This window comes from Tachysurus fulvidraco, chromosome 15, assembly GCF_022655615.1.
Source record: "Tachysurus fulvidraco isolate hzauxx_2018 chromosome 15, HZAU_PFXX_2.0, whole genome shotgun sequence".
Lineage (NCBI taxonomy): Eukaryota > Metazoa > Chordata > Actinopteri > Siluriformes > Bagridae > Tachysurus > Tachysurus fulvidraco.
Genome location: NC_062532.1, coordinates 6,657,309 through 6,678,382, shown reverse-complemented (window position 1 = coordinate 6,678,382; position 21,074 = coordinate 6,657,309). Strand labels below are relative to the sequence as shown.

At 41.8% G+C, this 21,074-nt stretch overlaps 1 protein-coding gene across 7 annotated transcripts in view; it reads right to left on the bottom strand.

The window, feature by feature from the left end:
- slc2a9l2 (solute carrier family 2 member 9, like 2) overlaps positions 1 to 21,074 on the bottom strand; it is a 97,437-nt gene that overhangs the window by 20,754 nt on the left and 55,609 nt on the right. For all 7 annotated transcript variants that reach the window (XM_047800707.1, XM_047800710.1, XM_047800711.1 and 4 more), the window contains 3 exons: positions 20,306 to 20,416; positions 11,909 to 12,010; positions 5,018 to 5,093 (listed from right to left, as the gene is read on the bottom strand). In XM_047800707.1, coding sequence (XP_047656663.1) covers positions 5,018 to 5,093; positions 11,909 to 12,010; positions 20,306 to 20,416 — 289 coding nt within the window. The remainder of the gene's footprint in view (positions 1 to 5,017; positions 5,094 to 11,908; positions 12,011 to 20,305; positions 20,417 to 21,074) is intronic.

Here is a 21,074-nt window from a genome sequence, read left to right as displayed (position 1 = left end):
ATATAGAAAAGCACTTCACAGCTCCGGGGTCTCCGGGTTGAGACGTTCTGACCAGAACCAGAACCAGTTTAAAATGGTTAGATCTAAAGATGGTGAAATAATTAAATCATCTTATTTTAAGGGACAAAAATTAGAGACCTATTAACGAGTGTGAGGAGACCAAGTTCTCCGAGCCAGCTAGTTTCAATAGAGTCGTAAACACCTGATGGGGTGTATTATAAAGCCAGTGGTAGAAAATGTCACTGAAACTAATAACAGAAAAGGAAACGTGCAAAAAGAGGAAAAAAATAGAATGTTGGCAAAGAGGGCAGCTCTGTTTAAGTGCGGATGAATCAATACATCAACACATTCATTCATCGCCACTATATGAAGATAATGCCAGCGAATAATGTGTGGCTCAGATGCCTGGCCTTCATGTTTAACCTTTTGTTGTCAACTGGGACAGAAGAACCAGTGATCCAAGCGTCAAATGGTTCTCTCAGTGAAATCTGGGGATGCCAAGGGGTCCATACAGCGTTGGCAGATGGTCTACGGATTAGTGCTAGAAACAATATTCCACTATTATCAAAGTTATTATGCCTGGAATCTAAAAGCAATCTGAATCTGAAAGCCATAATAATTAAAAAAAAAAAATCTGGCTGCAATAATTCAAATAATGTAAGTAATGTCTGATTTTGAATCATTAAGGTTTTAAAGGGTTTGCTGATCTAAAACATCTCTACTCTTCACTTGTCGACGTTAGGCTTTAATACCCTGCCACGTGCATGCGAATATGTCTGTTATCCACTTTTGGACTTTTCAGCATGCAATGTGGATACTTCACTCCCTCTGACCATCCAACACTCGCTTTCACCCCCATCATCATCATCATCATCATCATCATCATCATCATCATCACACCCTGCTCTTCATCCATCGTTCCATTACACAGTTTGCATTGCATTCGGATAGGAAAACAACCCACTATATAGCAATGTATAATAACATGTTATAAATATGTTTGTTCTTATCGTGGTGCCGTGTGTAGTTTTTTTCACAGCTTGAGTGCTGTATTGAACGTGTTCTTGACAGCCACTCTGCTTTAGTGTTGACCCACGAAGCGGGAATACTCTTTCTGCCTGTTAGTGAAATTGAAGGTGGTGTAGTTAATGTACCTGTCAGTCCAGTGAAGGTGGTGTGATCTTTGTTCCTCTCAGACTAGTAAAGGAGGTGTGACCCTCTCTCTGCCTGTCAGTCCAAATATAAGAGGTATCTCTCTGCCGGTCAGTCAAAGTAAGAGATGTTGCTGTGCCTGTCGGTTCCCATGGTAGTGGTGCAATTTCCCTTCCTGTCAGTCCACATGAAGGAGGTGTGGTTTCTGTGAGTCTTAGCTGCTTGTCGTCTGTGCCAACCGGTCCGGTACTGAAGGTGTGGTGTGTCTGCCTGTCAGTCCAGTGAAAAGGGGTATGGTCTCTGTGTCTGTCTGTCTGTCTGTCGGCCAGAGTTTAGAAGGTGCGTCTCTGATGCCTGTCATTCCCAGTGTTCTTTGTGTTTAACATCAGTGCCTATTACAGGAGTTCTCTGCCCATCAGTCCGAATGAAAGTCCCGATATATATTCTCTCTTGCTGACGGTCTGAGTGAAGGAGCCATGGTTCTCCACTTTCCAGACCCTCTAAGAGAGATCTATTCTCTGTGCCCGTCATACCCAATGAAGGTGGCATGGTCTCCGCCCGTCGGTAAAAGTACAGTAGTCATGTTCCTTCTGCCTGTCCAAGTACAGGAAGCATGTTATCTGTTCCTGTCAGTCCTTGTGAAGGCGGTCCAGTGACGGGGATGCCGAATACATATGAATGTTGAACATGGCTCAAACACCTAATTTGAAGCATATAAAAGCACCTGCTTAATTTTAATTGCATAAACAAAACATAAAACATTCTAAAAACCCCCTCACTTTTCTTTATTTGCCCTCTTTTCTTTGCAATAAATACAAAAATACTTCTCCAGGGCTTAAGCTTAAGAGGGTGTGAGAAACTTTGAAGCACTGTAATCCACTTGGCGTGAATGAATTAATGTGTACACTGTGTTTTTACGCAGTGACCTGACAATAATTCCTTCTTGTCCCCCCCCCCCTCTCTTTTATGTCTTGTAGTCTGTTTGTAATGCTGACTCGATACCTGCTCGAGGCATCTTTCTAACAGCTGCGAGTGTGTTTAAATTGAACACAAGCTCTCTGTTGAGTTAGGAGGAAATACATGATCTGCTGGCGGTTACACAGGCACTGTTATCAAGAATGATGTAGAGTGTGACTATGGATCATTTTCTCTGCAATGCTAAGGTCATAGGAAGCCAGCATCGCACTCAAGTCACAGTCCTCATGGGCTTGAGCCAGCTCCACTGCTCCCAGAGGGAACATCCAGCTTATGGGATCAATGATGATGTTAGAGCACCACTAGAACAGTATACCGTGCCTCTGCCTCCAGCCCACAAACCAAACAAACCAGTGCCTGCTGACCTGGAGCATAACAGCTTGGTACAAGTGTACCAAGTGGCTGGTGCCACTAAAAAGAATTCCACCCCAAAACATTGCTACGTCACACTAATGGGGTGTGTCATGAGCCACTTGGAGAGCTAGGCCTTTGCTATGAAATACCGTGGCTGAGGCACAGTACCAGAGTTACCGGATTGGCTGAATTTGTCAGTTGTAGCTTTACCCTTGCTTGTGAGATCCGAGATGCTTAAGCTGCAATTTGCCAAACAAATACAAGCCATCAGACCCAATTCTTGCAAACAGACTATTCATGCTACATACAGATGCTTAAGGAACAAAGTCGGGTGATTTTTTTCCCCCCTCATTAGTAAAGACCAATCAATGCAAAATGAAGAAATATAAATATTCCATAAAGCCTTGCATAAAGAGACTCTCTGAGAATACTGCCTCAGTGAGAGGGCAATCCATAGTGGATGGCCAAAATGGTTCACTCTACACCAGCAGGTAATTCTTGGCATTTCATTTCTGGGACAAGCCCCAGGATGGACAGACTATCCTACCTGCATTAATCTCCTTCTGCCAACCCAGTTTGGCACAAAGGGGACGGAGACTATGAGCCAGCAAAAGGCAAAGTATATGGGACATATTCTGAGTCTTTATAATCGGCATCTTTTCTGTTGTCATTTTCGTTTCTTTTCGTTGTCTACAGGACTCACCAGAGATGATCAGCTCACCCACATAACTACTCCTCTTCATTCTGCACTGGATGAACTTCCTTGGATACTACCGTCTTGCATGTCTTAAAGTAAGACTAATCCTGTGACTCTTATGACTCTTATGCACAATTCTCTATCTATAATAACAAACAAACAAAAAAAAAAGACACAATTTCACCCAGATGATGATATGTTTTCATTATTATTATAGTTTGGTTTGTGTAGGTCTTAAAAGTTCCACAGATGTCAGACGTTCTGACATCTTTACTCTATATACTGACACTGCTATGAGATCGTGGCCTTATGGATGCATCCTTCAGAGACCGTTTTCTCTGCTCCTCTATAAAATCTTGAATATACTGTTAAATAAAATGTCTAACCATTTCACCCGGTAAAGCATCATATCTATTTCATTAAAAACCACATAGCTTACTGTACATGCTAGCCTCAAAACCCGATCGGACTTAGCAACGGTAACCAAGTGGGCAGCGAACGTCTGAGACACGTGTAGTTTTGATTAGAATTGATAATTGTTGATATGTTATTCACCATCTTGTGAAACATGAACATACAGTATTTAGGAGTTTATTTCATTCTCTCTTCGGGCTAGTGGCTAATTTGCAGAAATTAGCTTGAATCCTGTGTAATTACCTGCAAACACTAAGCACTGCAGGAGTATCCACTCGCAGGTAAGATGCTTGCTCTGCACTTTTTATGCATGCTTTAATTAGAGAAGCATAGTTTAGCATGGAAAATGAAGTGCACAATCAGGCTGAACACAGATGCTTGTTTGTTATGATGTAAAAAGTTCTTCAAGCACATTTTAAGTAGCCCATATACCATAACGTGAAACCCTTTAAAACACCCTATAGAATACACTGGCTTAATAGTTTTTTTAATCAGTTTCAAATAAATGGCTATAATTGGCCTAGGAACGGTACCTACAATAAAAAAAACAATACTACCGACTGGACAGGAAGTGCACAGGAATATTCCTTTGGTTTATAGTCACTTACCTTACATACATACAGTATATACGCATATTACTGACCTAATAAAATGCCCTGATATTACACCAGTCCTATATTGTCAATCTGGGACAACCAGTTTGAGTTCTTGCGGCTATAATATATAGTGCCTCGTGCCATCTTGAAGTAATCTGTATATCGGTCTGTAAGCACTGAGGAAAAGAGAACAGTAAGATCTTGGACTTATATTAAGTTAAGCACTGGAATTCTTCCAATAGTCAGCACATTGTTTCTTCTATGATGATTTATTTTGCAAATTTATGAATTACACCAAACGATTAAATACTTGTTTACATGGGTTATCTCGGACACACAGATGACTGGGGTTTTGACACAAATTGCTCAGCACTCAGCCAACAAAGCCTTTTCTCATAAATTCAATTACCACTAAGTGCCTTTGTGATTTAGAGAGGGCTCCGTGTTCCCGTGGGTAAATACACAAAAACAATAATCCAAAGAAAAGTTTAATTACAGAAAACCTGTGTTCGCTTTAAGAAATACAACCGAAGGAAGGCTCTGTTACACATAAGCATCGGTTCTGCAGAAGATTTGACAGTCGAAGAGCTAAATCATTTAACAGGCAATTTAATACCCCATTTAGCCCACACAGGGAGCTGCTACTGCGTCACTTAGGGGCTGTGTTCCAAATCGAGACACATCTGCAAAGGCTGCATTGTTGTTCACGACAAGGCGTATTTAAATGCATGACTGGTGGTGTTCCAAATCACCACTCCTCTCTCTCTCTGTGTGTGTGTGTGTGTGTGTGTGTGTGTGTGTGTGTGTGTGTGTGTGCGCGCGCACATACCTGGGCCAGAACAAAAAGAAGCAATCAGGGCTAATATGGAGATGAAGCTCATATATGGCATCCATGAATAACTATCCTGAAGAGAAAGAGGGAAAGCGAAAGGATTATATTTCAGTAGTTAAATCTCCATCTACTTATAAAATTAAAATCTGATTAAAAAAAAAAATGACACTTCCATAAGTAACCTATTTCCAAAAAAAAAAAAAAAATATATACAATGTGCTGTAACACTGTCACAAGATAGCCTGAGGTCACAATGCAGGTTTGGCATTATTTATTTAAAAACAAACAAATAAATAAATAACTTTTACCTCAAGACGCCTTTGCCTCATACATAAAAGGATGGACAAAAAGTGTAGACCTCGAAGCAATTTATTAAACTGATCCTATTTTCCCCCCTCACTAGTTCAGTGGATAAATACTCAGTTTAAAATCAATTGTAATGTTCGGGACAGACAAGACACAGCTCAATGACCAGAGTAAAAAAAAAAACAAGGATGGTGGAGGTATCACCATGCTCTGGTTACTTTTCAGCAGGAGGAACTAGAAATCTTGTCCTCGTGGGCAACTTGTGTGGAGTCAATTCCAAGCGAATTCTTGAAGAGAGTCCCAACTCTGTACCAAAGCACAGGGCAAAAACTGTTCCATCTAAATATCCATCCAATCATTCATAAATCCATCCAATCATCCAATCATACATCCATTCATCCATCCATCCATCCAATCATTCATCCATCCATCCATCCATCCATCCATCCATCCATCCATCCAATCAAGAAGGTGTGCATTTTCGTATAGCCAAATGGACCCCAAGCCCTGACTGGACTCTAAATAAGGACCTGTGATGATGATGGTTGGTTGGTTGGTTGATGTTCCTTGTAAAAAGTAAAATATAACCAGTTCCCACTACCTGAGCAGATGACAAGCCCTGTTCCACTCTTCAGTCAGGCACAACAAGAGACAGAATATAGATAAAGTCAGATAAAGGTCATTCAAATCGATATCAATTTCCTTTCACGATAATATGTGGCTTATAGCTACAGCGTGAGGATTTCGAGGAGCCGTGTACAACGATGCCTCTATCTTTCCTTGTCACGGTAGCTGAAAAGAAATCCATCAGGACAACAAATCCGTCAGTAACTCTGCAGATCTAGCAGCTGTTTTTACTCTTGTGTCAGTTTTCTTACAAAAGCCGATTCAGATTTCGGATCTACAACAGGGTTTAGACGTTTGTACGATTTCAGCTCGCAGGCGCACACACACACACACACAAACACACACACACACACACACACACACACACACACACACACACAAGATTTTCCAGTTTAGAGCCTAAATGGCATCTTTCTAAAAATATTACTAGCATGGATAACGATTAGAGCGGATGAGTCATGTGTGCTGAAATTGGTACCGAGCGTTGCAGGATTCATGAATGTTTATGAAGGTTTATGATGCAACACTGAAACGAATCACCAAAATGAAAAATGAATGTCTTGGTAAATGAGAGAGAGAGAGAGAGAGAGAGAGAGAGAGAGAGAGAGAGAGATATTCAGGTGGAAGAGACTGAGGTGAGTATGTACATATTTATAAAGTAGAAACGTAATTGTGCGTGAATTCTGCTTCAGCTCATCCTCAGCTACATGACTCGAGTTCATAATTGAAATCGGCTAGAGATGTGGGACTCGCTGATAGTTGTAGATGCATCTCCTATTCATACCTCTGCACCTCTGTCCCTTTAATCCAGGGCTGTCCGGTCTTATCCTCAAAGGGCCGGCGTGGGTGCAGGTTTTCAATCCTACCGAGAAGAATCCACACCTGAGTTTACAGGAAGCCGGGAGCAGATGACTAAACAGGTGGAATCAGGTGTGGCTGCTGTTTGACTGGAATGAAAAGCTGCGTCCACGCTGTCCCTTTGTAGATAACATTTCACACCCCTGCTTTAGACCTTATTATCTGTTCGGTCCGAGTAACGCGTTTGCATTCATTTGCATTCTGAACACATACTTAGGACATAATTATTGGTCCTCTACCCAAGAATATTATATTTTCCAGTCTTTTGTAAACACTGCAGTGTGCTGATCTATCTCAGTAAATCTCCATAATGAACAATAACCATGAAACTATCTGCTCTGCTCTGACCTGTACCGTCATACAGTCATATATCTTTCCTCCACTTGTGTTTCTAAGAAAAAGAGAATAAATCTCGTTCTCAGGTTTCCATATGAATAGAATTTGATTAAGTTTTTTTTTTTTTTTTTTACTTCTCTGATGATTTCAACTCGAACGCTTCGGCCTCTAGCTAATCCGCCTTAATAGCAATAATACTTTATTGCCAACTCTATGCTTATTAGAAATATGAATTCTTTAACACGAGGAGGATTTTGGCACATCTTGCTTATCCCCCCACTGTGTTCTAGTGGTTTGTTTGAGAGGAATGGGAGAAAGTATTCGCTCGACTCAACAGGGATTAAATTGGGGTGAAACCGTTCCATTCGATTCAATAGTCCTGAAACGGCTCAACAAGAAATATCCAGGATATAAATAATAAATTATAAACTATTCCGCCTTTATACCAAAATGTGACCTTTCTGTGATTTTGTCCTGCATACGTCTTAAATCTACATAAAGAATATCTACAAAGGGCTGTCAAGTGTCACACAGTGAGAGTGACAGTCACGCATTTGGGTCTTTTCTCCCGCTCTCCCGACACACATCGTATTTCTCACGCAGAAAAACTTTTTGACTATTTATCATATATTTAATAAGCCGCAGCACCCAAATTGTATCAGTCCGCACCGCTGTCTCTATGGAACCGGGCAGGAATCAAGCGCGTCTCAGTTCTTAGTCGAGCCTGACACTCATCAGCCAATTAAAAAAAAGAGGCTACACAATAGCCAATCAGAAAATAGCACTATTGTATATGGGTAAGATTTAATGTAACAACCAATGAAAAAAAAACATTCATTAGAGAGGGTATTTTCGATGGTCGGATTGAACAAAACCTCAACATGAAACAGCTTGTCTCTGGACAGGACATTGTCCTCAATCATGACACTAAAAATGTCTGGGCTTGTGCTGAACTGTTTTAAATGGGAGCAACATTACACATGATAAAGGAGTCCAAAAAGGTAACAAACACTTACAATAAACAACACCAGTCATTCTCTCTCTCTCTCTCTCTCACTCACTCACTCACTCACTCACTCACTCACTCACTCACTCACTCACTCACTCAGTCTCTCACTCACTCACTCACTCACTCACTCACTCACTCACTCAGTCACTCAGTCACTCACTCACTCAGTCACTCACTCACTCACTCACTCAGTCTCTCACTCACTCACTCACTCACTCACTCACTCACTCACTCAGTCACTCACTCAGTCACTCACTCAGTCACTCACTCACTCAGTCACTCACTCACTCAGTCACTCACTCACTCACTCACTCACTCACTCACTCACTCACTCAGTCACTGTCACTCAGTCACTCACTCAGTCACTCACTCACTCACTCACTCACTCACTCAGTCACTCACTCACTCACTCACTCAGTCACTCACTCACTCACTCACTCACTCACTGTCACTCACTCACTCACTCACTGTCACTCACTCACTCACTGTCACTCAGTCACTCACTCAGTCAGTCACTCACTCAGTCAGTCACTCAGTCAGTCACTCACTCAGTCAGTCAGTCACTCACTCAATCACTCACTGTCACTCAGTCACTCACTCAGTCACTCACTCAGTCAGTCACTCAGTCACTCACTCAGTCACTCACTCACTCAGTCACTCACTCACTCAGTCACTCACTCACTCACTCACTCACTCACTCACTCACTCACTCAGTCACTGTCACTCAGTCACTCACTCAGTCACTCACTCACTCACTCACTCACTCAGTCACTCACTCACTCACTCACTCAGTCACTCACTCACTCACTCACTCACTCACTGTCACTCACTCACTCACTCACTGTCACTCACTCACTCACTGTCACTCAGTCACTCACTCAGTCAGTCACTCACTCAGTCAGTCACTCAGTCAGTCACTCACTCAGTCAGTCAGTCACTCACTCAATCACTCACTGTCACTCAGTCACTCACTCAGTCACTCACTCAGTCACTCAGTCACTCACTCAGTCACTCACTCACTCACTCACTCAGTCACTCACTCACTCACTCACTCACTCAGTCACTGTCACTCAGTCACTCACTCAGTCACTCACTCACTCACTCACTCACTCAGTCACTCACTCACTCAGTCACTCACTCACTCACTCACTCACTGTCACTCACTCACTCACTCACTGTCACTCACTCACTCACTGTCACTCAGTCACTCACTCAGTCAGTCACTCAGTCAGTCACTCAGTCAGTCACTCACTCAGTCAGTCAGTCACTCACTCAATCACTCACTGTCACTCAGTCACTCACTCAGTCACTCACTCAGTTAGTCACTCAGTTAGTCACTCAGTCAGTCAGTCACTCACTCAGTCAGTCAGTCACTCAGTCACTCACTCACTGTCACTCAGTCACTCACTCAGTCAGTCACTCACTCAGTCACTCACTGTCACTCACTCAGTCAGTCAGTCACTCACTCAATCACTCACTGTCACTCAGTCACTCACTCAGTCACTCACTCAGTTAGTCACTCAGTTAGTCACTCAGTCAGTCACTCACTCACTCAGTCACTCAGTCACTCAGTCAGTCAGTCACTCACTCAGTCACAGTGTCACTCATTCAGTCAGTCACTCACTCAGTCAGTCAGTAACTCAGTCAGTCAGTAACTCAGTCAGTCAGTGTCACTCACTCAGTCACTCACTCAGTCAGTCACTCAGTCAGTCACTCACTCAGTCAGTCACTCACTCACTGTCACTCAGTCAGTCACTCACTCACTGTCACTCAGTCACTCACTCACTCACTGTCACTCAGTCACTCACTCAGTCACTCACTCAGTCACTCAGTCACTCACTCACTCAGTCAGTCACTCACTCAGTCAGTCACTCACTCAGTCAGTCAGTCACTCAGTCACTCACTGTCACTCAGTCACTCACTGTCACTCAGTCACTGTCACTCAGTCCCTCACTCAGTCCCTCACTCAGTCCCTCACTCAGTCCCTCACTCAGTCCCTCACTCAGTCCCTCACTCAGTCCCTCACTCAGTCCCTCACTCAGTCCCTCACTCAGTCCCTCACTCACTCACTCACTCACTCACTCACTCACTCACTCACTCACTCACTCACAAATTAATAAATGGAAATTAAACAAATACTTTTTATTTGGTTAAACTGCAGTCAGTGATCCTTATCAAACACAACAACTCCCCCATTATTGTGGGGGTGGGGGTGGTGGGGGGTTTGCGCGGGGGGTATGTGTGTGTGTGTGGAGATGTCAAGTTTAAGCCCTGTGGTTCATAACTAATCCACTCCACTGAGTGCAGCCTCTTACATTTTATATGGTGGGGGGAAAAACAAGCCATTTTATAAAATATTATTATTAAATGCCATTTCCTTTGTCTGCAGTTCCAGAAATCCAGGTAGTGCGTTTTATACCTTTATAGTGTACTGTATTTTTAACACAAGACCCTTTAAGACTAGTCCTTAAGGTCCAATTACGTACCCAAGCACACTACGGTTCAGGTTCTTCGATAAGAAGATACACTGAAGGCGAGTTCTAACCCCCTCACTTCTCTAACTATTCAGGGAAAGTACAGTTTTTCTGATCGATGCCCTGGGAGGGAAACCATACATGTGGAGTTATGTCTGTTGTCATGTACAAATTTTTGGCAGTGTTTTAAATCGACATTTTACCGAGCATCAAAAATGTGAATTCTAGAAAGGTCTTTAAAGATCTGCTTGGCTTTATTGCCTTCATCCGTCTCTAAGCTGACGAGATATGATTAAAATGTTCTTTTTTTTAACATCGGCTGCTCCGGTTTATCTTAACCTCTTTATAATGCTAGGTTTGTCGCTGGGTATATTAGTGATAGTGTGTGTTTATATCTTGTTCATTATAATGCTAGTTTGTTAGCTTGCTTACTTTATTTTAGTCACTTTATAATAATGCTTAATGTTTCTACCTTGTTTACTATGATGGCGGGTTGCGTGTGCTTGCGTTGTGACCCGTTTACTTTAACGCTAGTTTGTGTTTTAGTTGGTTTTTAGAGTGGTTTTGTTTACTCTGACTGCAGCTTGTTGGTACAGCTTGTTTACTGAAGATACTGGTGGACTGACGGACGCTGAATTGTGCAGTTTCCATCTGATTTATGGTGCGTTCGAATCGAGCGTGTCACGTGATTTTGATACGCGAGGATAAACACAAAATGCTAGCCATACAAAGTGGAAAAACGTCTGTTAAACAGTGTTGCTAGGCAACTGGGCAGCATGGGGGTCAGCAAAAAGGCCTCTCTTATTTTACTGGAAATGAGTTAGCTAGCACGGAGCTCTTAAGATTTGTTTTTATATGTGAATCGATGTAAAGACACATTTAGCTCCACCTGAATTTTGGACTGCCTGCGTTTTAAATAAAAGGTTAGTATCATAAAGTGCTGCTTCACGGAACGCTTTAAGGGTTAAACACTAGAAAACCAGAAAAGTGACCTTTTGTTTTTATTCCCCAAAGAACTCATTAAACCTGTGTGTGTGGAAAGCCAGTTGGTCCTGTGTGTGTATATATATATATATATATATATATATATATATATATATATATATATATATATATATATATATACATACACACACACACACACACACACACACACACACACACACACACACACACACACACACACACACACACACACAGCATTTCACTGCAGCTGTAATCTAAGTGCAGAGGCATCATGACCTTTAGCATAATTAGTTTAGCTGATAATCTTCTGACCTGGAAGTTTAAGAAGACGGTGAGGAGGCTGTAACACATGGCCATCGCCGAGAAGCCGAAAATCAGCAACAGTTTCCTTCCAACACGCTCGATCACCAAACCCTGAGACACAAACACACACACAATGTACATAGAGACTCAGAGATAGAAAGACCATTTAACTCAGAAACACACAGGAAAGATGTCTAATAATAGCGAGTGTGTACTTTGTGTACATAAATAGAAACACTCAATTCAAATCAGCCACAGAATTCTGACAGGTCATCTGATCTCTCTCCTTGCTGTCTCTCTACCAGTTTTTGGTATATTTGAGAGAAAGAGAGAGCGAGAGAGAGAGAGGAGAGAGAGAGAGCGAGAGACTGATATGATTTGTCACCAGACTCTCCTTATGTCTTAATCGGACTGACAGCAGGCCCTCGGGGGTATCTACAGCAACATCCACAAACAGGAAGAGGGACATGACCATATAAAGAACATGTGACTGAGGTGTAACAGTTGGGGTGTGTATATAAAGAAGACCAGACCAGGGGCTACAAAATAAATAAATAAATAAAATACATTAACCTACTCTATTTTTCAGTACTACTTATTATAATGGCATCGGGTTTGGGACACGGCCCCGGGATGCCGTTCTGCTGATGATCTCTGTTGACCCCGTGTTCCCACCAGCAGTGATGTGACACTGCAAGTAGCCGGAAGTCATTTAGATTCAGTCAGATCTGGACAATTTGGGGCAACTGATGCTGACACTAAATGGATGAGGTGACCGACTATATGAAGAGCAAAGCGAGCTGCTGATTACCTGTGAAAGTGAGTCACGGTTGTAGGGTCCTTTGTTCACTGGGATTTAAATAAAGTAGCTGGATAGCAATCCTTTCCACAGTTAAAGCAAACACTCATTCAGGACTTTATTTCATTTTATTAGGTGCAATAAATGCACAAAAATAATACATCTGTGTCTCATATCTGGCCTTAGTGGGGTCTAAAAAATTAGGCTTTGCTATACCTACAGCTTCTACACTAGCCAAGCAGGACTGGACTGTGGTGTACAAGTGCATTCTTTCACATGCTGCTGTTCACGAGGGAATTCATTACAGTACAAATAACGTATTTCATTTTAAAGGACAACAAAACTGTTTACACTAAAAACGACATAAGACGGGTTTGTCATTGAAGTAATTGCACAGAATTACAAGGCAAACTGTAGGCATTTTTTAACTTACTTGCAAAATCGTTGCAGTAAACAACTGCCTTAAGTCTGTAAACCAGACATCAGCAGTTGTTTCACCTTTCAGCAGGTGAAATGCAGCTCAACTGGACTGAGGTCCCAGCCTTTACAGAATATTAAACTTTTTCACCTCACAACAAACAAAACAAAAGGCTTGGATTGCTTTTGTAGGATAATCCAGGCATGGTCTGAAGTGCCAATGAGTTCTGAAGCATTTGTCTGAATCTTAGCAGATAATATAGCCCGAGGATGTCCCATGTTCTCCAGAAAGGGCCAGTGTAGGGGGCAGGAAGCCACAACTGAGTCTACTGAAACCAAGCGGGGCTCCCGCTTGATGGGTATGAAAACCTGCACCCACGCTGAACCTTCGTGGATATGATTGGACTTGTAGGCAGAGCCGATCCTGACCTCTCTGAGGCCCTAAGCAAAATTCTGCTAAAGGGCCCTCCTACCTGACCCGTGAGCCATGTAAACCATTTGCACTGGCAGCACTGCACAGCTAATTAACTAGTCAGATAGAGACTAGAGACCGAATCACATCAACTTTACTGTTATTTACTCTTGTTGACATCAAACTTAAAGAGAACACAAGTTTACCGGATTGCTGTTCTCACATCTCACTCTCATTTTGTTTCTTTTTTCTCTTTTCATGGCCAGATGGATAATTCTGCTTCATATTGTCATCTACACAGTAAACATTAACTGTAAAATGAGGCAGGGGGAGGCGGGGCCTTGCGTAATTTGCGGGGCCCTAAGTAACTTGCGTAGTGAGCGTATAGGGCCGATCGGCTCTGCTTGTAGGCCTGTAAACGTCAGAATTCATCCAGCCACATTGTCAGTCATTGACAGCCATACATGCCCAAGCCACAGAATGAGGTATGCTGAGCAGCTCCTTGCCTTCATACTTCTCTCCCCAAATTGTCCATAAGATGGTGTTTTGCTAATCTGCTCTTCATTTTTTGAGGCCTATAAGCGGATTAGATCTTGTGGTAAACCCTTTGCATTAACTATAGTTAAGTCTCCTTCGGATTGTTGACTCTCAGACGCTTACCTCCTGGAGGTTGTTGTTTATCTGGCCAACTGTGAAGGTGGTTTTCTTCACAAGAACAATTACTTTGTCTATTATCTACTGCGACCTTCCTGGCCTTTTGTTAATTCCTCATCTCAACTGGAATGTTTTTTTATTCCTAAGTATATAACAAATTATGTCTTTGCTTGCTTTTTCCAGCCTAATAATAGTTTGCTGCACTGGCAGTTCTTTTGACTTCACCTTGAGAGTTAACAGCAAACGGCACTCTTGACATTAGTTCAAGTACTTTTATCTGCAAACAATAATTGTGCAAAAATTGGATAAAACACACATGGCAACGGAACAGCTTCCAATGATTCCAATGAACCTTTGTTTTCAGTTCGGATGTACAGTAAATCCACTTAAACCTAAGCTGAAGGTGTGCATACGTTGTTGAATTTCACCTCCATTAGATAAACAGCAGTGGTCGGAGGTCAAGGGGAAAAAAAAAAGTTTATAGGTTAGTAACAATATGTTGGTATGATGGTATACTGGGATACATTTATATCTTATTGTAACTGAATATTTACAATTTTTGTGAATTTGTGAATATTGTGCGTTTATTTAGCAAACACTTAAAAACAAAAACCTGGTTTGATTCTTATAAAGTTCACAAACTGACAGGATACATATATTTTTTTTTCTAGCTTCAGAACAACACTCACATGGTAATTTGAGATATCGTCATTTGCTCAGCTTGATACTCGGTTACAGTCGGTTCATACTTTATTTCATACAGTCTTCTTAGAATCCCTACAGTTTTAGAAACGATGAGCATTGGTTTGGCATTTTTCCCCCGTCAACATGAATCAATGGCTGACACGGGATCCAAAACCATCAAACACCGTACGATCCGTCACCCATAACGGTGCTCTTCTGATTTGTAATTTAATCTGTGCTCGGCTTTGTCGTGTAGCCTTGCCATTTAGCTTGTCTGATGAGGCTTTGAATACATCGTGTTGTAGATAATGGCATCCCCAAAAGAAAGAAAAAAATCCCCTTGAAGGCGAATAACAAAGGTGAATGAATGAATCTGGGCGTGATGATAGATTTGGGTGACATTACATGCAATAATTAAATCCGGTTTCTCCCTTTAAGCCGATTAGATTACATGGCCAGAACTAACGGTTGTAAGAGATTCACTGAATCTCTGTGCCGCTGCAGTTGTACAGCACAGCAGGACTGGGAGCTTTGCAATCCCAATGGAATAGCTAATAAATATATCTCTTATCCAGACCTGTGCACACATGGACATAGACGGGTGACGAATTAAAGGAAAAACAGACTTCTGTGGCAAATCATAACACTGACATCATAGTCATCAGATATCAGCCTGGTGGGAGATTTTGGAGCGTGTTAGATGACGCCCCATCTTTAAAGCACCGACCGAGGGCATTTTTATTATTTTATTAATTTTTTTTTCTTGGTAGGAGCAGTTTATCACTTCATTGCAGTTCCAGAGACATGTAGAATTTGTCAGAGTGCATTAAAGCTGTTCTGGCAGCTTGTGGATTATATAAGTATATAGCATAGATATGCCAGTGACAGGGAGCCTGTGAGCGACACTTTATGAATGAAGTATGATAGAGCGTGTGTGTGTGTGTGCGTGTGTGTGTGTGAGAGAGAGAGAGAGAGAGAGAGAGAGAGAGAGAGAGTGTGTGTGTCTGTGTGTGTCTGTGTGTGTCTGTGTGTGAAAGAGAGAGTGTGTGTGGGGCACACATTTCCTTTCAGTGTTCCCTTCATGCTCTGTTGGTCTTTGCTGTCATCCTTCCAGGAGGAGCATGCATGCACATGGACAAACACACACACACACACACACACACACACACACACACACACACACACACACACACACACACACACACACACACACACACACACGTGTCTGTATGTATGATTTTTGCATTGTTTTTTCTCCCACACTCTCAGCAGGCTGACTAACCCGTTGCGTATCCTTATCTGGCCACGCCAAGTCAGTGTGTGCGTGTCTTCGTTCGCTGTCGCTTAGAGTGTCGTTAATTACTTTTGGGAGATTGTGGGAGAATTTTTGTTAGGACCAAAGCATTTTAGAAGCTTGTTCACACTCAAGGGAAATCACAGTGGAGAGGATTAAAGTGAACCACAGAGCATCATGGGATAGGAGAATAGGAGAATAATGAGAAAGAGAACCCTTGTTGGGCTTCGCTTATAATGTTAAAAACAAAACTAACGAACACACAAACGTTAAATTGAATGAATCTACTGTAAATGATCTCAGGTCTTATTTAGCTAATGGTCAGAGAAACCATAATGTGTTCTCATGAATCATTAGCATGTTCGTATGCGGGGGCTTTAATACGAGTGCGTAGTGTGCAAAGCTAATGTGCAGGATGAATGTGCATTGTGTTAGTATGACTGTCAGTGTGAATGTGCAGTGTGTTAGTATGACTGTCAGTATGAATGTGCAGTGTGTTAGTATGACTGTGTCAGTATGACTGTGCAGTGTGTTAGTATGACTGTCAGTATGAATGTGCAGAGTGTTAGTATAACTATGTCAGTATGAATGTGCAGTGTGTTAGTACGACTGTGTCAGTATGAATGTGCAGAGTGTTAGTATGACTGTGGCATTATGACTGAGCAGTGTGTTAGTATGACTGTGTCAGTATGAATGTTCGGTGTGTTAGTATGAATGTGCAATGTGTCAGTATGACTGTGCAGTGTGTTAGTATGACTGTGTCAGTATGAATGTGCAGTGTTAGTATAACTGTGTCAGTATGAATGTGCAGTGTGTTAGTATGACTGTGTCAGTATGACTGTGTCAGTATGACTGTGCAGTGTGTTAGTATGACTGTCAGTATGAATGTGCAGTGTGTTAGTATGACTGTCAGTATGAATGTGCAGTGTGTTAGTATGACTGTCAGTATGAATGTGCAGAGTGTTAGTATGACTGTGTCAGTATGACTGTGCAGTGTGTTAGTATGACTGTGTCAGTATGACTGTGGAGTGTGTCAGTATGACTGTGTCAGTATGAATGTTCAGTGTGTTAGTATGACTGTGTCAGTATGAATGTGCAGTGTGTTAGTATGACTGTGTCAGTATGAATGTTCAGAGTGTTAGTATGACTGTGTCAGTATGACTGTGGAGTGTGTCAGTATGACTGTGTCAGTATGAATGTTCAGTGTGTTAGTATGACTGTGTCAGTATGAATGTGCAGTGTGTTAGTATGACTGTGTCAGTATGACTGTGCAGTGTGTTAGTACGACTGTGTCAGTATGAATGTGCAGTGTGTTAGTATGACTGTGTCAGTATGACTGTGCAGTGTGTTAGTATGACTGTCAGTATGACTGTGCAGTGTGTTAGTATGACTGTGTCAGTATGACTGTGTCAGTATGACTGTGCAGTGTGTTAGTATGACTGTCAGTATGAATGTGCAGTGTGTTAGTATGACTGTCAGTATGAATGTGCAGTGTGTTAGTATGACTGTCAGTATGAATGTGCAGTGTGTTAGTATGACTGTGTCAGTATGACTGTGCAGTGTGTTAGTATGACTGTGTCAGTATGACTGTGGAGTGTGTCAGTATGACTGTGTCAGTATGAATGTTCAGTGTGTTAGTATGACTGTGTCAGTATGAATGTTCAGTGTGTTAGTATGACTGTGTCAGTATGAATGTTCAGTGTGTTAGTATGACTGTGTCAGTATGACTGTGGAGTGTGTCAGTATGACTGTGTCAGTATGAATGTTCAGTGTGTTAGTATGACTGTGTCAGTATGAATGTGCAGTGTGTTAGTATGACTGTGTCAGTATGACTGTGCAGTGTGTTAGTACGACTGTGTCAGTATGAATGTGCAGTGTGTTAGTATGACTGTGTCAGTATGACTGTGCAGTGTGTTAGTATGACTGTCAGTATGACTGTGCAGTGTGTTAGTATGACTGTGTCAGTATGACTGTGGAGTGTGTCAGTATGACTGTGTCAGTATGAATGTGCAGTGTGTTAGTACGACTGTGTCAGTATGACTGTGCAGTGTGTTAGTATGACTGTCAGTATGAATGTGCAGTGTGTTAGTATGACTGTGTCAGTATGACTGTGCAGTGTGTTAGTATGACTGTGTCAGTATGAATGTGCAGTGTGTTAGTACGACTGTGTCAGTATGAATGTGTCAGTATGAATGTGCAGTGTGTTAGTATAACTGTGTCAGTATGAATGTGTCAGTATGAATGTGCAGTGTGTTAGTATAACTGTGTCAGTATGAATGTGTCAGTATGAATGTGCAGTGTGTTAGTATAACTGTGTGAGTATGACTGTGCAGAGTGTTAGTATGACTGTGTCAGTATGAATGTGCAGTGTGTTAGTATGACTGTGTCAGTATGAATGTGCAGAGTGTTAGTACGACTGTGTCAGTATGACTGTGTGAGTATGAATGTGCAGAGTGTTAGTACGACTGTGTCAGTTTGAATGCGTCAGTATGAATGTGCAGTGTGTTAGTATGACTGTGTCAGTATGAATGTGCAGAGTGTTAGTATGACTGTGTCAGTATGAATGTGCAGTGTGTTAGTACGACTGTGTCAGTATGACTGTGCAGTGTGTTAGTACGACTGTGTCAGTTTGAATGTGTCAGTATGAATGTGCAGTGTGTTAGTATGACTGTGTCAGTATGAATGTGCAGAGTGTTAGTATGACTGTGTCAGTATGAATGTTCAGTGTGTTAGTATGAATGTGCAATGTGTCAGTATGAATGTGCAGCGTGTTAGTATGACTGTGTCAGTATGAATGTGCAGTGTTAGTATAACTGTGTCAGTATGAATGTGCAGTGTGTTAGTATGACTGTGTCAGTATGACTGTGCAGTGTGTTAGTATGACTGTCAGTATGAATGTGCAGTGTGTTAGTATGACTGTCAGTATGAATGTGCAGTGTGTTAGTATAACTGTCAGTATGACTGTGCAGTGTGTTAGTATGACTGTGTCAGTATGACTGTGCAGTGTGTTAGTATGACTGTGTCAGTATGACTGTGCAGTGTGTTAGTATGACTGTGTCAGTATGACTGTGCAGTGTGTTAGTACGACTGTGTCAGTATGACTGTGTAGTGTGTTAGTACGACTGTGTCAGTATGACTGTGCAGTGTGTTAGTACGACTGTGTCAGTATAAATGTGCAGTGTGTTAGTATGACTGTGTCAGTATAAATGTGCAGTGTGTTAGTATGACTGTGTCAGTATGACTGTGCAGTGTGTTAGTATGACTGTCGGTATGACTGTGCAGTGTGTTAGTATGACTGTGTCGGTATAAATGAGGCACTTCATAAGAATATGCACCTTGGGCAGTCACTGCCTCACTGTAGAAAGACAAACAGACAGGTAAGCAGGCAGACAGACCGTTATGAAGACAGACTGACAGGCAGACCACCCAACTAACCTCAATAATTAAGAAGGTCACATGTTCTGGGTCTTTGATGTATGCATAAGAGGAAATCCATTTAAATCACCTGGTGTGTGTCTATCAACCCCTGTGGGGCATTAAATAGCACCATCCTGAGAATCTGCTGTAAACCAAATAGAACTATATTTAGCTTTGAAGACCCTTGTGGACCTGTTCGTCTCCCTGTCTGTCTGTCTAGCAGTTTTTCTATATTGACTGTTGCTCTTTGTATCTGTCTGTCTGTCGATCACATTATCCGTCTGTCCATCTGTCTGACTCACAAAGATGTGCTTTTTAATTGATTGAAAACACCTTATATAAACACTGTCTACCTGATGTGTGTGTGTGTGTGTGTGTGTTATAATGTAGAAATCTGAGCAGAATGATGAGGGATTTGAGGGGCTAAATGAGCCCCGGCAGCTCATTTCTCCAACAGCGAACAACTTAATCCGCAGCTTTAAATGAAAAACGAGAAATCCACGACCCAGTTCACATGAATATGGCACAGTGGAATATTTCTCAGCACTCTTTAGGTACAGTATACTGTACGTTATACTCTCTGTATGTGTGTGCATGCTTTATGCAGCTCACCTCTTGATTTCACACTGAATGAGCTTTAAGTATAGAACTGCTCATGGATTTCAATGGGCCATTCAAACTGACAGCATGATAGACAGACACACAGGTAGATGGACACACAAATCTCACCGACACGATGGCTGCCAGCGTCTCGATGAATCCCGTGCTGAGCGTGACGTAAGGAATTGTGCTCTTGTCAAATCCTGCACCTTCGAATATCCCATTAGTGTAATACCAGATCTGTAACACAACACACACACAAACACACACACACAGTCACCATTAGCTCAGACCACATTCTTATACTCATACTGCATAAAGCGATATAAACATCACAGGCATTCCGGCTTTAATTAGCGCTAATGCTCCTGAGTGTGAAGTGCACACTAGCACACACTAAATCCACCATCATCATCTCCCGCTCCCTCGAGCATGTAGCGGTGCGTGAGATGTTACAGCAGTGCGACCCGAGCTGGTAGATGATGAGTCGTGATCGCAGAACTTTCTACATGTGTGACCTGTGATGCTTTGTTGTGTTGTGAAAGTGAAAAGAAAAAAATATATATATATACACACACACACACACTGTATACACATACACACACGTTCAGTATGTGTTTGTGTGTATTCTTCAACCAGGAATAAAATGTAGCTCTTAGAGGAGCTCATTGAATAGTTTGACCTTTGAACTGTCATTTACACCAATCACTGGATAAAGTTTCTGAAAGATTATCCAACTATTGAATATGTATTTAATGCTGTGTGTGTATTGATTGTTTTAAACTATTATCCAACTATTATATTTCTCACTATTCAACTCTGTGTGTGTGTGTGTGTGTGTGTGTGTGTGTGTGTGTGTGTGTGTGTGTGTGTGTGTGTGTGTGTGTGTGTGTAGCTG